We start from the raw sequence: 20,156 nt of genomic DNA on the forward strand, positions 1-20,156 counted from the left end.
AAAGTTTGGTGGGCATGCAAAAACAAAGGGATTCAAAAAGTTTTGTTGTAGTAGTAGTACTATTTATGGAGTTGATGAGAGCGATGCTCTCAACTTTTTTTTATGTTAATCATCGTGTATGAATATATTAATTACTTTAATACTACTGTTTATTATAAAACAAATTTTATTACATGTAATGCATCACAATTAATACTTATTTTAAAAGTTACATCTTTAAAAGATTTTACTCCACCCGTTCAATTTCTATAGGCCATAGTATTTGAACGTTGTTGCAATAGATCACTACTTAAAACGAAAATTCAGTACATAATGCGGACCTAGTTGCAAGTGTGACTCTCTATGCGGCAACAGGGCGACTCAGTGCGGGGTGAATTTGAGGTTGAAGATTGTAAAACACGAGAAAAAGGGCTGGGGCCTCTATGCAGCGGAGCTGATCACCGCCGGAAGATTTATCTGTGAATACGCCGGTAAACAATCATTTCCCCCAAATACTTTCTGTTCACCAATCGCCAATTAGGGTTTATTGAAAATTTGTTGACTTCACCATTTTAGTTATGAATTGTTGGTTAATTTGTGTTATGCAATAGTTATAGAATGATCTGGAATTGATTGTTGTGAAGGTGAGGAGGGAGGAGTAGCGGGTGTTGTCTTTGCGGAAGGTCCAGGAGATTCTGTGAGGGATGGGCTCGGGGGTGCTGGTGCGGAGGAGCTCGGTGCCGGCGAGCCAGACGGCGGAGATGCGGTCAAAATCGAATTAAGATTCGTTGACCGTTAACTTTTAATGGTTCCGTCAAATTCGGACTAAATGTGCCCCGTTTTTATTTGTGAGGGACCGAATAATTCAAAAGATAATATTTTGGACCAAAATCAATAAATCGCAATATGTTAAGGACCAAATTGGGCATTTAGTCTACATGATACTATGAGACAATAAAATAGACCACATTGAGAGAAAACAATCCATTACTCGCCTTAGTTTGATTAAAAAGTTTCTTGAACTTGTTCATTGTGAGCCCAACAAACCGAGCATTATCATCAAACCCGACTTGGCTCGATTAAATTATCGAGCTCGAAGATCTCAACCGATTTACTATCAACTCAGCCTTTGAAAGAACCAGTATATATTTCTCCTTTCAATGTCTCACAGAGTTACAACAATGTCTCACTAATTACAAACTCAACTTGACTTATTGCTGCTCTTGCTAGGCTTTAAAAGCTGCTTCAGAAGAGTCATTTTGGGTACATTCCAGTATTCAACATGCCTGAAACATGGGTAAATTAATGATAATAGTAACAATAGAAACTATAGACATACCAAATTCAAAGAATTTTGAGAAAATACAAATAGATACCTGCATACTTTTCCAGATTTCTCATCAAAGAAATACTCAGTATAACCAGTAGCTGCAATATCCCACAACAACCATCACTCTCCACATACATACATACATACATACATACATACATACATACATACATACATACATACATACATACATACATGCATGCATACATACATACCAGAGAGAATCGGCTTCCATGGAAACGACATGACACAGCTGAAACGCCAGTGACCGATCCATTTATCCTCAAAATCCTCCCATTTCATCAGCTTCATATTCGATCTCTCGATTAAATAACCAAAATTTGTACAATTTCTCTTGAACCGACTCAGACCTCTGAATGAACCCGCTGGATCTGCGAATTCACACTCTTCTTCATAAGCATCCACCGTCACATTTCCTGAAGCAATCGCAAAATGGAAAAATCCACAACTCAATCAATGCAATCCATTCATTCAGCTGCAATATACAAATTCTACCTGTCACGAAATAGGATCGGTTGAAATCCTGTTTGATCGTCTCCACAACAGCGGCTCGATCGATTTTCCCCAATCCGTCGGCACAGAGCTCCACGTCAGCTCCGGAATCCGCAGTTTCTGACGGAGAGCGGAGGAGAGAGGCCGCTATTCCTAGGAATTCCGATCCGTACCAGGCGATTTTCAGCAGCAGATTTTCAGGTTCGACTTTGTCTGTGTTATTAATTGATGTGTCGTTGGTTGGATTCTTCGCGCAAAGCCGGAATTCGCCTGTCTTTTGCTGGTGATTTGGACTGGAAATCGGGTGGATGCGGCGGCGGCAAGGGAGAGACAGTGGAGCGATAATAGTTGAAGCTAGAGAAATCGCCATGGAAATAGGAAATTTGGAGTTATCTCCCGCGGTCTTTTTTCCATTTTGAAATATCTTCTACCATATCGAATGGTAGCCATGAATTTAATGTAGGGCCATTAACCTTAGAGCATCCACAACCGTGCTCTTGCCAGCAGCACGGTTGTGGGCCCGGGCAATACTATTCATGCCTCCTCTCTGGCAAGAGCACAACACCCACAACTGTGCTCTTCCGCAAGGACGAGCACAATTAATTTAATATTCAATTAAATATAAACATTTCCATAATACTAAAATTCATTAAAAAATCACAATAAATATTACAAAATACAAATAAAATAAAAAAGACATAATTAAAATCCTAAAAATTAAAAATTACATAATTAAAATACTAAAAATTAAAAATTACATAATTATTGGCTAATATTACCCGAGGAAGACTACTCATCCGGCGGCAACAACCCCAATTGTTTTTGGAGACCCACTATCATGCCCTCGTGCGTTTGAAGTTGCGTGGGGGGTCATAGTTGACCTATCGGCCATATTGAGTTGGGCCAAAAGGGCCCACAACGAGTTGTTCGGGGGTGGAGGTGGAACATAGGGTGCGGGTTCGGGGGCGGGGGCGGGGGCGGGGGCGGGGCCGATGGAGTCGCGGAGCCGCCTTCTTCTTTCCTTGCGGTCGGCGTTGCCGGGGCTACCCAAGTTAGCTCCGGCGAGTTGGCTAGCCACTTCTTCGGAGCCGGAGTCGGATAGGGATACCGACCTTGACCGTTTGGAGGAGCCGCTAGAGGAGGATGCTACGCCTCCCAGATACATCGGGTGGAACTGCGTTTCCTGCCAAACGTTGAGGTACTTGAACGACTTACCGTTCATGGATTGGTATGTGCTCAGCGCCACAGTGATGATGTCGACCTCGCTCCGGCCGCTCCCGGCATTCCGCGACTCCTGGAGGAAATAGCCATTGAACTTGCCAATTTCGTCGTTGGCTCGACCGATGCAGTTGCGCACCATACTCTCGCTGCGCTCGATCGTTCCCGGCGGCCGGTTTGCATTGTACTGGCGAGATACGCGCCACCAAAAGTGATCGCCCGATTGGTTCGTGCCAACCGCCGCATCTTCGGAGATTTCGAAGTACGCCTTGAACAATTTATCCATCTCCGCCGGTCGGCCTAGGCTCCGGTGTCCACCCGTATCATCCTTCGGAGGCACCTTGGTCGTCGATTGGGTATGGACGGTAGCCACGCGGAACGGCCGAATCTTGGGTTTGAGGAGGGGCCGAATATTCCGTTTCCGGACTAGGAAACGGTTGTGAACCGAACCATTCGGGGTTCCAACCGTGGGAGCCCGTAGGGTTATCGCCTTGGCCAGACATAGTGATGTTGTAGGGTATGAGAGAATAAATATGAAAATGGATATGAGAGATTGAAGATGAGAATGGACATGAGAGAATGATGATGAGATTTGTGTAGTTTGATGTGAATTTTTGGGAGTGAAATTGGGGGTATTTATAGATGAAAGTGTGTATTTTTGGGGTAAAAAAAATTAAAAAAAATTAAAAAGTAGCAAAAAACGGTTATAAACGGATATAATTTTTTTGGGAAGTGAAAAAAAAAATTATTTTTTATCGGTTTTTTTAATTAAAAACCGATTTTTTTAAAAAAAAATTATTTAAACCCAACGGCTATGCCGTTGACGAATGAGGGTGCGCCACGTCAGCTGCTCGCTGGCACGGCGCTGCTCGATGCATCGAGCAGCGCCGTGCCAGCGGCAGCGGGTGGCGTCCGTGCCAGCGGCGGCGGGTGGCGTCCGTGCCAGCGGCGCGGACGGCGGTGGCGAGCAGCGCCACTGTTGCGGATGCTCTTAGAGCATCCGCAACCGTGCTCTTGCCAGCGGCACGGTTGTGGGCCGGCCCCACTTTTTCTGCCTGCTCTCTGGCAAGAGCACAACACCCACAGCTGTGCTCTTCTGCAAGGACGAGCACAATTCAATTAAACAAAAACATTTCCATAATATGAAAATTCATTAAAAAAACTGAAATAACATTACAAATTACAAATAAATTTAAAAGACATAATTAAAAGCCTAAAATTAAAAATTACATAATTAAAATCCTAAAAATTAAAAAAACCACTACTCGTTGCCGTATAATATTACAAATTATAAAAATAATAAAAATTGCATAATTAAACTCCTACAAAATAAAAATTACATAATTAGAATCCTAAAAATTTAAAATTACATAATTAAAATCCTAAAATTTGAGATTGAGAGAGTTGTTTGGTATAGTGTCATTTTTTTGTGTTTGAAATGAGAGTATTTATAGATGAAAGTATGAATTTTGGGGTAAAAATAATGAAAAAAAATAAATTAAAAGTGTGGAAAAATGGATATATTTTATTAGGAAGTGGGAAAATATTTTTTTATTAATTTTGAATTTTTCAGATTTTTTTGATCTTAAAAAAAATAATAAAAAATGATAAATCAACGGGCCAATTAGAGCATGCCACGTCGCCGCCCCGTGCTCTTGCCGCTGGCACGGCCGTGCTCTTAAGTCTTAGCTAAGAGCACGTCCGTGCCAGCGGCAAGAGCGCAGCGGCGGCGGAGCGTGTCCTTGCCAGCGGCACGGACGGACGGTGAGCACAAGCTCACCATTGTGGATGCTCTTAATTTCATTTTAATAATAGATGACACAAATTTTAGTACAAAAACATACGAGTATTAAAAGAAGTTGAAAAATTATTAATAAAAAATATAATTATAAACAGAACAAAGAACAGACCACAATAATAAACAAAACTAATTTTGGTGAACATAATATTCCAATGAATTTACCTAGCCACTATTCATACCCTTGTTTTTCAAACCACTGAATCGATCTAATAGATCGGGGTAACTTTTTATAAATTGTAAAACAGAAAAAACCATTGTAAAACGCAAAATGAGTTCAAATATAAAAAATAAAGAAATGTTATAATTTAATGTTTTACATATGACAAGTCTTGTCAAAGTTTAAAGCATTAGAGAATTCGCAGCGGTTGTATTACGCTGTCCATCCGTCCTTACCACTGGCAAGGACACGCTTGTCCGCCGCTGCGCTCTTGCTGTTGGCACGGACGTGCTCTTAGCTAAGAGCACGCCGTGCCAGCGAGCAAGGCGACGTGGCGTGTTTCTATTGGCCGTTGACATTTTTTTTAAATTGAAAATAATACCAAAAAGTTAAAAATATATATATATTTTCTGATTTTCAAAAATATAGCCGTTTTATTACCATTTTTTAAAAAAATAAATTTTTTTAAAAAAATTTAATCCCAAAATCATCTATAAATACACACATTCATCATCCATTTGGACGGAATTCGGCCACTTATGAATTTAATTATATAATTTTTAATTTTTAAGACTTTAATTATGAAATTTTTAATTTTTAGGATTTTAATTATGTAATTTTTAATTTTTTAGTAATTAGTAATAGTATTTTGGGTATTTTTAATGAATTTTAATATTGTGGAAATGTTTTTATTTAAATTGAATAATAGAATGGTGGGACTCTTGTGCTCGTCCTTATGGAAGAGCACGGATGTGGGTGTTATGCTCTTGCCTAAGAGCAGGCAGAAAAAGTGGGTTCGGGCCCACATCCGTGCTCGTTGGCAAGAGCACGGATGTGGATGCTCTTATATTTAGTAAGAGTATCTCCAAAGGAGAAAGGTAAATTGAGAAGGTATATTTTTCATTTACCTTCTCAAAAAAGTAATTATATCTTTTTAAAAAGTAATTGACTCCAAGGGAAAAGGTAAATTAAGAAGGCAAACAAAAATAACTAATTTTTTACCTTTTCTTCCAAGAAGAGGTAAAGATACCTTCTCAAAATGAAAAAAAGGTATAATACCTTCCCAAATACCTTTTCCATTGGAGCATGAAATTTTATCAAGAAGAGGTAAATATAGTAGTTATTTCTCTTTACCTCTCCGTATACCATTTCCCTTAGAGATGCTCTAATCATTTCTTTCATTCCCGTTTCCTTTTTTTTTTTGTTTAACCACATGTGCACCGAATCCGTCTTTTAGCGGAATCCGACTAATCCTATTCAACCGAGCTTGCGGATTAAGGTCGAAAGCCTCCCAGCGGGTGACGGGGTTTAAACCCATTGAGGTCACGGGTTCAATCTTAATGAAACTAAAGATAAATCCACCTTAAGCACTAAATTTATTTTAAAAATACGTACAAAAAACATTTAAAAATAATTAAAATCGGACCGGTCACCAACCACATTGCTTAATCCGCTCCGGTTGTCAAAACACAAGATTCATATCATTATTTCTCGAGATAAAAATTACAATGCCAACTTCAAAGGTTTATTTATTTATATGTGCAACTAATCAAATCGATCATCTTGCATAGGAGTGTTTGCTTTCCAACATACTAACTACTATTAAATTACTAACACCAAAACATTGCATGAACTCTGAAGAAATCATGAGAAGAAGCCAAGACTGTACATGAACAGAGAAACCTACTCCCAACACTTGATCACACACACCAACCACTCAAATCATCATTCTCTCTCTCTTAAGCTAACAAACTTCTAGGATAACACCATGGCCATCGAGACGGTACAAGGAAGTGCTTCAACAACACCATCATCCAAGGCTGCAACTATCGCCACCATCATAAAGCAACAAGTAGAAACATCTCCACCAATTTTTGATGATAGCGAGCTCTTGAGGTTCAGATTCAGATAATGCTTTTCAAGGACTCTATGCAGACTGGATTTCACTCCCAGCACTGACATTTTCGGTTGCCACTTTATATGAAGAGAGCAACTTTCTCTGTCAAAAATCAAGACACGTCAAACAAAAACCACAAATTGGCAGGTATAATATGAGACTAGAAGACGATCATTCAGACTAAGCTACCAGATTATTGTGGGTTATCAAGGCATACGATGTACTAGTATGCATATCGAGAGTGAGGGAAAAACTAGTCCCAAAATGGTCCTCCCAGATTTTTAGTACACAAGCTGAAAATTCTGAAACAAAAATAGAGAACACCACACTCACATGATCCTCAAATTCAGGGGTCGCCAAATTGACACACAGGTTCTTCATCAGCATGAGTACCTGCAAGACTAACAGGTGTTAAATTATGTATCTGAGTGGATCAGAGTGTGGATGCACGCCTAATTAACTGATTTTTTTGACAGTAGATATAATTGATAACCACTCGAACATTCAAATTAGTAGAGAAAGGCTATGTCCAAGGCACTTATTCAGTCACAGAAAGGTTCAACCCACCGTCTCAACATTTATAGGCTCCATTTTCCTTAGTCTTTGCAGGTGATCAGTTGCAGTAGGATCAAAGACACTACCAATGAAACCATAAACTTGAGCAAAATCTGGCATATCTGCACAAATAAAAAGCTAGTGTGATAAGTTTTATTTATGCCATCAAAAGAGTCAGAAAATAGATAATTCTATGGTTAAAATATTGATGCATAGCCATTTATCCATCTTACAAAAAATAATAACACTGCGCATGTCTGACCTTCTTGATGCACAGCTAAATCCGAAACTAACAAATAAAACTAAAGACAGTAGGGAACAGACCTTTTGTTGTGTTGCATTGCTTCACTTTTACTTCATGATCCATCTCATTAGATTTCCATACACGTGGAGTGCAATCATTGCTGCTACTGCTATAATTATTGGCAACACTAGCTAATCCAACATCGTCTAAAACAACAAGACAATTCATCAGTGACATCTCAAAACAAATGTCAGGTCAGGTCAGGAGTAGAAAATTACCTTTTGCAATATTTGGCAAACATCCTGCCGGCACAACATTGTAACTCCAAGAAGACAATGGTGAACTGCTGATAGGATTACTGGGAACTGAAAACGGATCGCGTCTTACAGCATACCCGGTCTCCACTTGAGCAACTGAAGATTGCCCAGGACCTGCGGTTCGAGGTACAACTACACATAACGAAAGAAAAAATAATAGAGTGTCAATGGATAATACTTGAAAAGAAATTGAAAGGAAAAATGAAAAATCAAAGGCACTCAACCATTTTTTGAGGCCTTCTGTGGATAAGGATGAGCAGCTTTTCTCTTTGGACGTGGAGGAGGTACATGCTCGCTTGTACCATTCTTCTGGACTTTGAGAAAATACTTCTGAGCATGGCTGCGTATCTGCAAGATGACCTTTGTTCAGTTTCAGGAAACAAAGTAACGGGCACAACCTCCTTTTTTAAAGGAGTCTCCTATGCATCACACATTGGAGCGTAAGTTATACTCCCTCCGTCCCATTCAAGATGGCCACCTTTCCTTTTTCGTTTGTCCCAATCAAGATAACCACTTTTCAATTTTGGAAATAACCTCCTCTCTCCTCTCTCATTAAAATATTCAACTACTTTTTTCCTCTCACTTTATTCCACCCAACAACACTTCCTAAAATCCCGTACCACTCAAGAATGTGGCCATCTTGAGTGGGACGGAGAGAGTATACAATAACTAAAAATAATCAATTATCCGTGGAACAAAATTCAAAACCTGATGAACTAAATATAAAAGTTGGCAGATATAAAGAGAAACCTTACAACTAAGAGGAAAAAGAGAAATGAGAGCAAAGAAAACAATTCAATCAGCTTATAATAGAAACAGATAAATAACATTACAAAAATGAACCAAGTAGAAGATACAGATAAAACAAATCATTTATCTTTGTATAAACTGAACGGATGAACCACATGCCTCATCCAGGAACTTGCTCAAATTGACCATATCTACCATGACACAAAATATTGCACACATCCCGACTCTGTTAAATAGACATATTATAACTAGGTCAGAATGATTATTTCATCACCTCCACAATGAATTTAAGAGATTACCTAGTTCAATTCCTAAAGCATTTAAATTAAAACTATAGTTACTACTTCTAGCATCACATCATCTACAGTGTAAATAAGTAAATAACCTGGATAACTGTCTTTGACCCAATAAATGCTTCAATCTTTTTCCAGTCACGATCAAATCTAAAATTGAAGAAAGTAAAAATCAGAAAAAACAAGTAATAGCATCAAATCAACAACGATAGCAAAATTCGATTGTCAAAATCTCATTTCCCAATTCATCCTCAGTCTAGCTTCAAATGATCTTCGACAATAACAATTTAAGAAAACAGACCACAAGAGAAACGCAATAATTTCAAAATTACAACATTATCAAACTAAAAAATCAAACAAAATTTCCTTACTAAGCCTCAATATCCTCACTACAGCAGATAAGCAATCAATTTTCGCCATTGCTATCAGCTGGCCAAAGTATCTATGACAAATCAAATTATACAGGGACAGAACACTTACAGCTGAAGCGCTTCGAGAAATTTATCATGCTCCTGCTCACTCCAGCTCTCTCTAGATTTCGTGATCGTGTAAGGCTTCCGGATCTTCTTATTCGCATCATCGGCCGCATTCACTTCCGGTGCCATCGGAAGCAGAATACCTTTACCTCCATCCGCTGCCGGCATTTTCGAGGGATCTCCGCTCATGTAAAAACCGCGAAAATGCGAAAAATCCTGATCCGGCGGTGGACTCCGGTACACCGACACCATGTATGATCAAACACTTCAAATTCAGCTCATCCAATCCAGAGACGCGGAATCAAAATAATGAATCAAGCAAAGGTAAGAAGATTTGAGTAGCGTGTAGAATATAGAAGGAGAAATCCAATCTGTGTTTGGGGAAATCGGATTGAATTTGGGTTCGCGAAAATTGAAATTGGGTTTTTTGGTGAGGGAAGAAATGGAAAGCGACGGGTTTATGGAAAATAACCGACTCTGTGTTGGGGAGAAGAGGGAAGAGATCTGAGCCGAACACGTGTCGAAAGATGGTGATAGTAGTTATGTTTAGGCAGGGTGAGGTGTCACTCTTCTATTGCTCGTTATTTGAAATTCTGTCTCTTAGTAAAACTGCTTATGTTTCTCTTTTAAAAAATTATGCCTATAATTTTTTATCTTATCTTTATTTTGGAGACCTAACTTTCAGGGAAATTATTACTTTTATTACAAGCTTTCCAAGGAAAGTTAACGACGACAGGGTGCTATCGTAACGTTTAACGTTTTACATGGTTGTATAATGTATAGTGCTCCAACATGGTGTGTAACATAATCCATGTAAATTGTATCGGATGCACGATATCATAAAGGTTTATCTGTGAAAAAATAATCAAATTTGGTCAATTATGTATTATTATAAAAATTTAGTTGAAAAAATTATTAAGTTTGAAATTGTTCGTCTAATATGACACTTATGGTATTATATGTGGACAGTAGTAACCAATGAGTTAAATGATACTCCCACCGTCTAAAATAAATAATTTCATTTGTGGACAACACGAGTTTTAATAAGAAATTGATAAAGTAAAAGAGAAGAAAAAATGAGTAAAGTAAAATTGATTCCAAGCGGGAAATTGGGTTCCGCCGATATATTAGTTTCATAACCGGAATTTTGTGAAGAATTGTCGAAATTCATTGTCTAGAGAGATAAAAAGAAGTATAGAGTGAGAATGAAGGGGTGAATCCGTAAATGTAAATAATGAGATATGGAAGTATATGTAGAGGGTTTAAAAATAATTTCAAAAAATATTAATTTGATTGGTGGACCGATTATGGCCCTATGGTGATCGACCATGGCCGTTGGAACGGCTATTTGGAGTGAGTGAGAGGGGCCGATCATGGGCCCGGAAGATTGGCTCCCCATTGCCAATGCTCGCACGTGACATTGATGACATTACCTTTATTGAGTTGTTTGTATTATTTGTTGAAATACTACATCAAATAATCAGTTTTGCTTGGATCAAATAGTAGTAGTATATCATAATGTAGAAGAAATTGTAAAAAAAAATTATAACAAACGATACTCCATGTATTCCACGTTATGCATTTATAAAAAAAATTGCAAATCTAGCAATAGAATCATATGCACAAAAGGAGTAGATCTCAGAATCTCAATACGTTGCAAATAATGCTACTAAGCAAGCTATTTGTAGTAAAAATCTTTGAAGGGTATTTGTAGAGTTGTAGTCAAAGAAGTATCCTAAGGTATTTTTGTAATTAAATTAAAACCTTAGGACTGCTTTGAATAATCATCCATGAGAAGCAATTAATGTCATAACATGTTTGGTTGAATACCAAACTCCCTTAATCCTTACGAAGAAACAAATACACATGAACAAGAATTGGTATTTTGTGTACGACAGGAAACTGAAACCTTTTTGCAATAAATTTCACTCTGTATATCAACTATGAATAAGTCACGAAAAAAACAAAATGAGATTTAGTAAATTTGAATATTTGACACATCAAAATAAGCAAGCAAACACATGAGACTTGAATGCATCCATGTTTTCAATAGAAATCTTTACAGAATATGATGTCTTGGCCGTGAGACAGTAATAAATGTGTCTTTCAGGTGTTATAAGGATTTTAACATTCGTACCTCCAACAACTAGTCGAGCCAGCGAGTGATGCCGTCTTCACCTAGAGCCGCGACAATTTCAATGCGTACATCCAGCACAGCCTGCATATTACCAAAGTAGCCATATATCTCAGAGAGAGAGAGAGAGGGGGAGAGATGAACCAGATTTGTGTTCCTCGCATTGTTTTCTTGTGGGATTAAGTAAAAACTTTTTAAGCATAAGTTTGTTCAATAAGCTCACTAAATATTCTTGTGTGTGGAATGTTGCAGTTATCGCACAAACACTATTAACCAAGCGGTCTACATAGCAACGATTAATAAATCTAATCATGCTGAGCTAGAATGGGCGTACCAGAGGGTTTCTGCAGTTCACCAGCCTGCACTTTTGGAGAGAACCCTCAAGCGTCCAACTCTCCCAGACGTCAAAACTATGACTGGCGAATACGAATTCCATCCTTCTATTTATCTGCAAAGTCAATGTTAAAGCTGAAGCAACAGAAACTGTCACTATCGACAAACGTGTTGCCAATACATTAACGGGGGAGTATATTTGGCTTATTTAATTAAAACAACAAAAGCACATCAGTTAAATAAGAATAGTGTGGAACCCAACATTCAAACTAGAGCACATGCACCAAAAACAAAACATGAACATATTTCTCTCGTAAACCCTTTCAGTTAAAAACAACAACCCACCAAAAGAAAGTGGAAGACATATCAAGGAGCTTACCTGTAATAACTTTCCCCCAGCAGTAAATGATCTAAACCCAATCGTATCCTGCAATTAAGAGCAAAAGAGGACACTCAGTAGCTATCTCTGTGTTATTTTCTCACCTGTAATAAACCTAGGACTAGCACTACTTCCCCTTTTTATCCACGAACGAATCTTAACAAAGCCAATAACAATTGATAAATGGGGACAAAGTCAAACACTCAAAATAACATGTAGCTTCTTATCTCAGTACCTTGCTTCTATACACAACCAGGAACTGCGCTGCAGGGTCTCTTTTTGTGACATTTGACAATGTATCCAGGAACCAACCACCACCTTGGACCCTTTGCCTCGAGACATGAAGTGCAGGATGGTCCCTTGCATGTAAAGATACAATATAACCATCTTTCAGCAGTTCACCCGAATTTTTTAAAAGTTCTCGGCTTGAATTTAGCGGCAGCTCTGGGGTTAATTCTGTTTTTAAATCAACTGGTGTTTTCCTATTCCTTGAATCTTCACTAGAACTCAGAACTTGATCTGTGCCACTCATATTAGCATCGTCTTCTCTATATGAAGAGCTTTCTTTCTCAAATGTCGAGGGATCATCTGCTTTATTCTGAGACTTTTGCCGGCCATGTCTCTTCTTAGCCTTCTTACTTGATCTGTTTCGCTTTGTTTCAGATCTATTTGAAGTACTTTGAGACAAAACAGAAGTTTGATTCTGGCTAGAAGTTTCTTTTGACTGATTTAAGACCTTTTTCTGGGAACTTTCTGCCACCAACTCAACATTTTCAGTCAGTCTATCATTCACTGAACCTAGGTATGAAGTTTCACTCTCTAGCATGTGACTCTGTTCATTCTTACTTTCCAACTCCCTTTCCTCCTCGTCTTCCTCATCAGATACAGCATTCTTTGGAATGACATTATCAATGATGAATTGCTGTAGTATGAAAATGGCCTTTTCCCTAATCTCCATCCATACTTCTTCACTGTAGTCAGCACTGCGAGGAAGTAACAGAACATTGGGCATCTCCCTTAGCTGAAATAAGATCATAATAGTGTCAGTTCAGACACACACAGAAAACACGGTAAAAGTGAGGTCCCAAGTAATGTTAGGATCTTGAAATGTCATTTTTATCAACATAGACACATAGGAGTACAAGAAAATGGAGATGAGATCATTGAAAGAAAGAAGGGTTGTACATAAAAGCAAACAAGCAAGCAAGCAGAGTGTAGTCAATTTCTAAATTACCCTAACACTAAACATCACATACCCAGGCTTCCATCCATTGTGGACCTTCAGCACCATCAAGGGCACAGCCTGCAAGCGTGCCATCAATCAAAAGTTGTTTCACAGCACAATCATCCAGCAGCTGGCTGCTCCCGGTATTTACAAGAAATGCCCCTTCAAAGAGCATCAACTCATAAGAGAGATATTCAGAAAACGAAGCACTGAAATATCACCATGAACGAAAATTGAATAGTTTACCAGGCTTTATATGCTGTAAACAATCTGCATTGATAATTTGAACCGTATCATTAGTCAAAGCACAGTGCAGAGATATTAGGTCACTTGCAGCAAGCAAGTCATTAAGTGTATCCATTCTTCTTGCAGCTGCCGGAAATCTTAAGGAGGATCTGCTTATTTTACCATTTCCCTACATACATATGTCAGGAACAGAAGGCTAATCAAATATCCAAACCATATGCCATTATACCACAGAAAACTTGTCCAAATTACTACCAATATATTCAATTAAACATAAACAGAATGGAATAGAAAACTCTGAGACTCCATATAATATGTTGTACATTGTCTAAGAAAATCGGATTATTGATCATGGAAATCAGTGACAAAACCAAAAGAATTTATAAGAAAATATGCTAATTAAAAACAACGGAAACATGGAAATCAGTGACAAAATCAATAGCATGAACAACTGCTTGCAACAATGCACATAAAACTGATGAGGAAAAACAGCCACACAACCGTAGATAACATAGTATAACTCATTAGCAGGAAGACGATGTAGCATCAGATGGAAAACAATCAAACAAACATTATCTAAAAGAAGCACGAAACATTTCGATTAGTTCACAATGTCAAGAAACTTAAAATAGCACCACAGCTCACAAACTAGGGGTAGAAGTAGAGCATAACAGATTAAACCATTTAACTAAAATTTCCATAATTCAAAACCTGAATCATATAAAACCTCCAAGTATACATATAAGTAGCATATTTCAGCACGAATGAATAACAATCTTCCAAAATCCATTTGTATGCAAACAACACAGAAAGTATAAAGCATATGTGTCTTCAGAATACATACTAATTAACATACCTCTTGCACATCAAAGTACAATACACTCATCTTAAACGCCAAGCTCCTATTAGCCAACGACGTCGCAGAGACAGATCTACCAACAATCCCCAACACCAAGCCGCGACACCGCCGCATTCCACGGCATAGCGGCTGGACCGAGCCGAGCCATCCTGAAGCCGATAGCGCGTGCCTGGAGAGCAGATGCGTACGCCTAAGCAGCCCCAAGACCAGCGCCATCACAGTGTCCGCCACCTCCTCAGCTCGGCTGACGTCCACGTGGATCAGCCGGTTCAGCCCGAGCTCCTCGGCCAGCGCCGAGTCCACGGCGCGGTCGGACGATCCGAGGCAGAGGATCAGCTGCCACGGGCGGAGGCGGCGCTGCGCGGCGCGTGGGAGGAACGAGAGCGAGTGGATGAGCACCGCCGCCGCAGATTCGATCCGCGAGTCAGCCAGCCGGCTGAGCGAGACGTGCTCCACCTCCGCGACGCCGCCGAGGCATTCCTCCTCGAGAAGCGTGTCCTCGATGCAATTGAGCGTCACCACAAGCGGAAGCGGCTGCGATTGGGCGGCTGCGGTGCTGCTCTGAGGCATTGCTGCTGGAGATCTCTCTCTATTTCACACGCAAGCAGTGAATCCGGTGCAGAAATCACTGTTTCAGATAAAAAAAAATTGAAAATTTTGGAATTGAGCAGTTGGAGGTACTTGTTTTGGACGACGAAAGTGAAAAATAAAATGAAAATGGCCGATTGCTCAACAATACTACTGTCACTCCATCTGCGTGTATTTTTACTTTTACTGTGTGTATAGTGTTTTTCGACTCTCACCTATGTTCGGACTCCGGTATCTTTTATGGGAATAATCCTTTATTTTATTCTCTTATTCAACTAGTCAATCAATTTGCAGCCATTAAATTGAGTTTTCAAACCCATATTAAAACAACTGAATAACTATTTAAATTTATTCGACAATTAAACGAACAACTTCGATCAGTGCAATTATCTCTAATTTTAGTGTTACTTTTTATACAAAGAATTATACCAAATGGGAAGTATTATACAGTTCTGTTAAAGTAATTTCGAACTTGGTTTTCTTCATTTTTTAACTGCATATATATGTTCTCTTTAAAAGAGCCATCTATAAATAATAAGGTTAATAATTTTCTATTTAATTTTATGATTTTCCATTCTTTGAGAGTATTGCTTCGAATTAGAACGTTCCCTAATTCTTCTATCCGTTCGTTAATACCTACGTCGTCTTCGTTGTCTTTGTAATAGCCTATCTTTGCATCACTCTGTCTCACTCTATTTCTCCACGTATATTGCCCTGTAACTTATTATCATCGGTGCCACTATCACTTCTCTGACGTTGTCGTTTCTCTCAATGACGATGTTGCTTTTACCTATAATCATCATATGGATCTCTAATTACTCCCGCTCATCTTATAATTCTCTCCTCTCTCGCGTTGCCCAACTGGTACCATCAATATTGACTCCTCATAACCGTTAAGAGTGTATTTTTCTTATTGGGCTCCCAACATCAAAATCTTGCTCCACCACTGTACGCTCCTATACTATAACTATTTCTTAGACGGATACACCCACTCCAATTTGCATGAAACCACACCAAATTGAAGTTAAAAGTGCACCAACTATTTTCTCTAGTCTCTCTTCTCACCAAACTTTTAAACCTCTTTGCAATTTCCCTCACCCTACGCAGTTGTTTGGGTGGGGAGGAAATAGTCTTTACAAGTTACAACTAACAACCTTATGTATTTTCTTGATTCTCTTTCAAGAAATATCATCAGTTTTCCCTTTTCCAAATGGCATTGCCTGAGCAAGAGGCTTTTCATTTGGGTCCCCGACTATTCTCTTCTATTTTAAAGTACCTTTCATTCAAATTTGAGACTTTGAAAGATTACATTTCAAAAAACTTACTTTCAAAAGTACACAAACATAGGAAAGATGGAGTTGTAAGTAATCACATAACATAAATATCACAGAAGATTATAAGATGGATGGATGGATGGATGGATGGATGGATGATAAAACACAACCACTTAGCCATGCTCAAATTGCAATATTATACATCTATGTATGTATATTACCTGCGATTAGGGTAAAATGTCAAAAGCACAATTAGACACTTAAGCATGAAAGACAGGTAAACTTCAACAACATCGATGTGCTTAAACACTAAACAGACAGCAATAACAATGGCACAAATAACAAACGAAAGTTGAGTTTTGCAACATATATTGTAGCTCATCGGTGACAGAGAGTTAAAGGAAATATAGGCTACAACAGTTACGGATCAGGAAGACCTCAAAATACAGCAGCAAGCTATGTTAGACGCGTCATGCATTCTCTCTTTAGAATAATATGTTTTCATATTTTATTTCACTAGTGAGGGATGCAGTTAATGTTGGAGGGACTTCCCAACTTGAGGATTACCAGTTGCTTCTCATTCGTTTGTAGTTGCATCTTCCGATGGTGGTGTATGTCCCTCTGCAGAAAATAACAGATTTAGTTAACGAACTGCATGTGCAACTACAAAGGGAGCTACTTCTCGGGACAAAAACTACACACATTTCAAAGCATAATATTTTGTCGAGCATAACTTTAGGCAAAGAAAATTGACCTAGAAAAGGTTTATCTACAAGAATATAAAAAATATATAAATAAACAGAATAAAAATCAAGCATACCTTCTCCTTCTGATGGTGCATACTGAGACTTGCGGTACCGGGTCTGCTGCTGTGAAGGCTAGAGCAAAAAATATGGAGAGAAGAATATGTCATGACACAGGCAGAAGAGAAGAAACAAACACATCAAGTGTCATCGCAAAGTGGAGTACTAGTTTACCCCACTTTGCCACTCGAAAATTGTAAATATCAAAGGCATTACAAACAGTACAACACTTCCATTCAATTTTATAGATTAATTACATGAAAGAAATTGGTCCATGGCATCATTAATTTCAATGCAATATCAGGTAAGGTCCAAACTATCAATCGAGCCACCAAAATAGCTACTGACATATGTATGATGTATCTGCTAGCAACAGTTCAAACACCTAAAGGGAAATCTTAGCTATGAGCAGAGAAAAACAATATTCTAGTACCTAATTGGATGACTGCAAAAAGAGAGGAGATCTTTATCCATCACTAAACAATTCAAAAAGCCTCTATTCTATTGTGCACAATATCATGGAGTTAAAGAAAGCTAGTAATACATCACATAGTTCATAAAACTGAAGTCCCCTGGAAAAAAACCAAAGTAATATTGTACTTATGCTATAAATATAAGCCGTAGAATCTAACATGGTGGCAAAGCCATAATAACTTCAAAATTCTCATTACAAGCATGGATATAAATCCTGTGAATTTAACACCAAGCACACAAAAAGTAGGCCTAGTCACCTGTAGCTTTGGCCGCAGAGCCTCAAGTGGTCCTTTAGGCTTCGATGCACCTTGCTGTGATCATGAAAACAATGGCAACCGTCAACTAGGTTTACATATCAAATTCCACCATCACAAGTTTAAAAAAGGATATATGGTGTGAATCCCAAAAGTGGCTACCTTTCCCAAGGCCCAATCAGCAGAGTCAAAATAGGCTCGTTCATGATCCTGACATCATATAGGGAAATTTTAGAAAGAAACCTCAGGGTAATGGACAAAAGCATGGAAGTGGGAAAGCAATACCTTAGAAATAAGTGGTGGTTTCTTGGGCATCATTCCTCCATATTTTTTCTTGATAACGGCCTCCTGGAAAAAAAGGAACACATGATGAACCTATTACAATATGGACAGGGACTGCATTTTTACAATATGCAAAGAGAACAAGATCTGGACACAACTTCCTGCTGTGGTGTTGGTGAGGACTTTTCAGCATCCTCCATGACAATCTCCCCTTGCTCTCTTTCAGCACCTGACATATTCTTGCCACAACACTGGACAAAGAACACCATCATTATATGGCATCAACAATTTCATAGTTAGTTCAACCCTTGATGATACAACTTCTGAGAAATAACAGACTATTTGAGATAAAAAGAAAAAAAAATTAGAACAACACAAGAAAGACATTGAATGAGCATAATATTGGTGAGTCCTCGACACCAATTTATCACGTTATCTTAGATGTTTATACATGAAATCCAAATCATACGATTCAATGAATCCAAACATTTCAATTGATCTAAGAATAGCTGATGCTATTGTATGCATTGACAGACAATCTTGTTGGCACAGCCTAGTAAGACTCTTTATCCAATTACTGTGGCAAAAACATTGTATAAAAGCACTAGTCATTCAATCTTAAAGCTAGTCTTAAAATAAGAAAACATGGTTAAGAAAATCAGTAACTCATTTCTTAGTGCCACATCGAATACATCTTAGGATACCCGGTGCTTCAGTTTCCTTATAATTCACCAATGAAGGTTTCCGATGAACTCAAGATAAACTTTAATCACTGAAAATACCTACTGCATCCAGAAACATGTATTCTGAATTCTGCCAATAAGTTCAAATTTTTTTACTAACATTTAGATAGACATAGAGCAAACAAATTATCGTAATGTTCACCAAACTACAAGCGCAGTGCCAATTCATGCTTCGGCCTCATTCTAACCCAATAAACGAGAGTAAGATAAACCAAAAAATTCGTGTTTCAAAAGATCATAGTTCCACCGCTTAATATCAACACATCAAGTTAAAAAACAAATCAATCGAGCTATGTGTTCGACTATCTGATCCAAATAATAGAGCGTCAAACAAATTCCGAAATCTCGAAATTATTCTACATCCATTTCAATACAGCCTAGATCCTGAAGAGATCTTTACATAAATAACTAAATTAAGCTTATAGTAAATAAATTGAAATACAATCAAACGTATCATCCGAGCTAGATCATTGAATATTAAAGCATGAGACAGTTAACAGTTTACTTACACGGATTGAGCTAAAAAAGTTGGGATTGCAAGCAAATTAAAATAGAAGTAAAATTCCAGAAAAACAAAATCGGCGAGCTGGAGTTACCTAAACCAGCTAAATCAACTCTCTTTCCACTTGAGATCGATGGAGATTGATCGATCGTGTGCGTGCGTGTGTACTTATAAAGAAATGCTATTACTGTGAGCAATGAATAAAATTACACAGGGAATTTAGCGTGTATACCGATATTCCTTTTATGCCCTTGAAATATTATCCGGACTTCTAGAATTAAATAAATTCAAAGTATATTTAATTTAAGGATTCTCCTACATTTTTACCATTTAGAAAATACTACTCCATATTACGAATATTTTAATTACTATCCTATTGAATTAATTTTTAATTTAATATTGCGGCCGAATAAAGCCACAGAAAAATCGGGTATTTTTCTCTTTCAAATTTCATTTTTTTCTGCTTGTTTTTTTTACATTTCGTTGTCTGAGCAGTATGTGTTATTAAAATTCCATTCTATTTTTTATTA

General features: G+C 38.1%; 4 protein-coding genes across 4 annotated transcripts; all 4 read right to left on the reverse strand.

Annotated features, from left to right (window-relative positions):
- Positions 1–1,107: 1,107 nt before the first annotated feature.
- LOC121761057 lies at positions 1,108–2,232 on the reverse strand. The gene is made up of 4 exons (XM_042156642.1): positions 1,826–2,232; positions 1,525–1,746; positions 1,356–1,407; positions 1,108–1,265 (listed from the first exon to the last, which is right to left on the reverse strand). Exons 1-4 carry the CDS (start codon positions 2,190–2,192, stop codon positions 1,181–1,183), a joined length of 726 nt encoding a protein of 241 aa, XP_042012576.1. The 5' UTR covers positions 2,193–2,232; the 3' UTR covers positions 1,108–1,180.
- A 4,269-nt stretch (positions 2,233–6,501) lies between these two features.
- On the reverse strand, positions 6,502–11,336 carry LOC121761639 (protein REVEILLE 6-like). The gene is made up of 8 exons (XM_042157268.1): positions 9,535–11,336; positions 9,147–9,204; positions 8,236–8,359; positions 7,973–8,143; positions 7,775–7,900; positions 7,463–7,572; positions 7,229–7,288; positions 6,502–6,997 (listed from the first exon to the last, which is right to left on the reverse strand). Exons 1-8 carry the CDS (start codon positions 9,780–9,782, stop codon positions 6,926–6,928), a joined length of 969 nt encoding a protein of 322 aa, XP_042013202.1. The 5' UTR covers positions 9,783–11,336; the 3' UTR covers positions 6,502–6,925.
- A 144-nt stretch (positions 11,337–11,480) lies between these two features.
- Positions 11,481–15,495, reverse strand: LOC121761638 (C-terminal binding protein AN-like). The gene is made up of 7 exons (XM_042157267.1): positions 14,704–15,495; positions 13,848–14,016; positions 13,633–13,763; positions 12,612–13,397; positions 12,377–12,424; positions 11,999–12,112; positions 11,481–11,748 (listed from the first exon to the last, which is right to left on the reverse strand). Exons 1-7 carry the CDS (start codon positions 15,274–15,276, stop codon positions 11,677–11,679), a joined length of 1,893 nt encoding a protein of 630 aa, XP_042013201.1. The 5' UTR covers positions 15,277–15,495; the 3' UTR covers positions 11,481–11,676.
- Positions 15,496–16,907: 1,412 nt separating this feature from the next.
- On the reverse strand, positions 16,908–19,832 carry LOC121761642. The gene is made up of 7 exons (XM_042157273.1): positions 19,721–19,832; positions 18,540–18,632; positions 18,385–18,447; positions 18,262–18,309; positions 18,103–18,156; positions 17,389–17,446; positions 16,908–17,189 (listed from the first exon to the last, which is right to left on the reverse strand). The coding sequence occupies exons 2-7, from the start codon at positions 18,615–18,617 to the stop codon at positions 17,146–17,148; spliced, it is 345 nt and encodes a 114-aa protein (XP_042013207.1). The 5' UTR covers positions 18,618–18,632; positions 19,721–19,832; the 3' UTR covers positions 16,908–17,145.
- Between the last annotated feature and the right edge of the window lie 324 nt (positions 19,833–20,156).

The sequence above is a fragment of the Salvia splendens genome, chromosome 13 (genome assembly GCF_004379255.2).
Source record: "Salvia splendens isolate huo1 chromosome 13, SspV2, whole genome shotgun sequence".
In the NCBI taxonomy this organism is placed as follows: domain Eukaryota; kingdom Viridiplantae; phylum Streptophyta; class Magnoliopsida; order Lamiales; family Lamiaceae; genus Salvia; species Salvia splendens.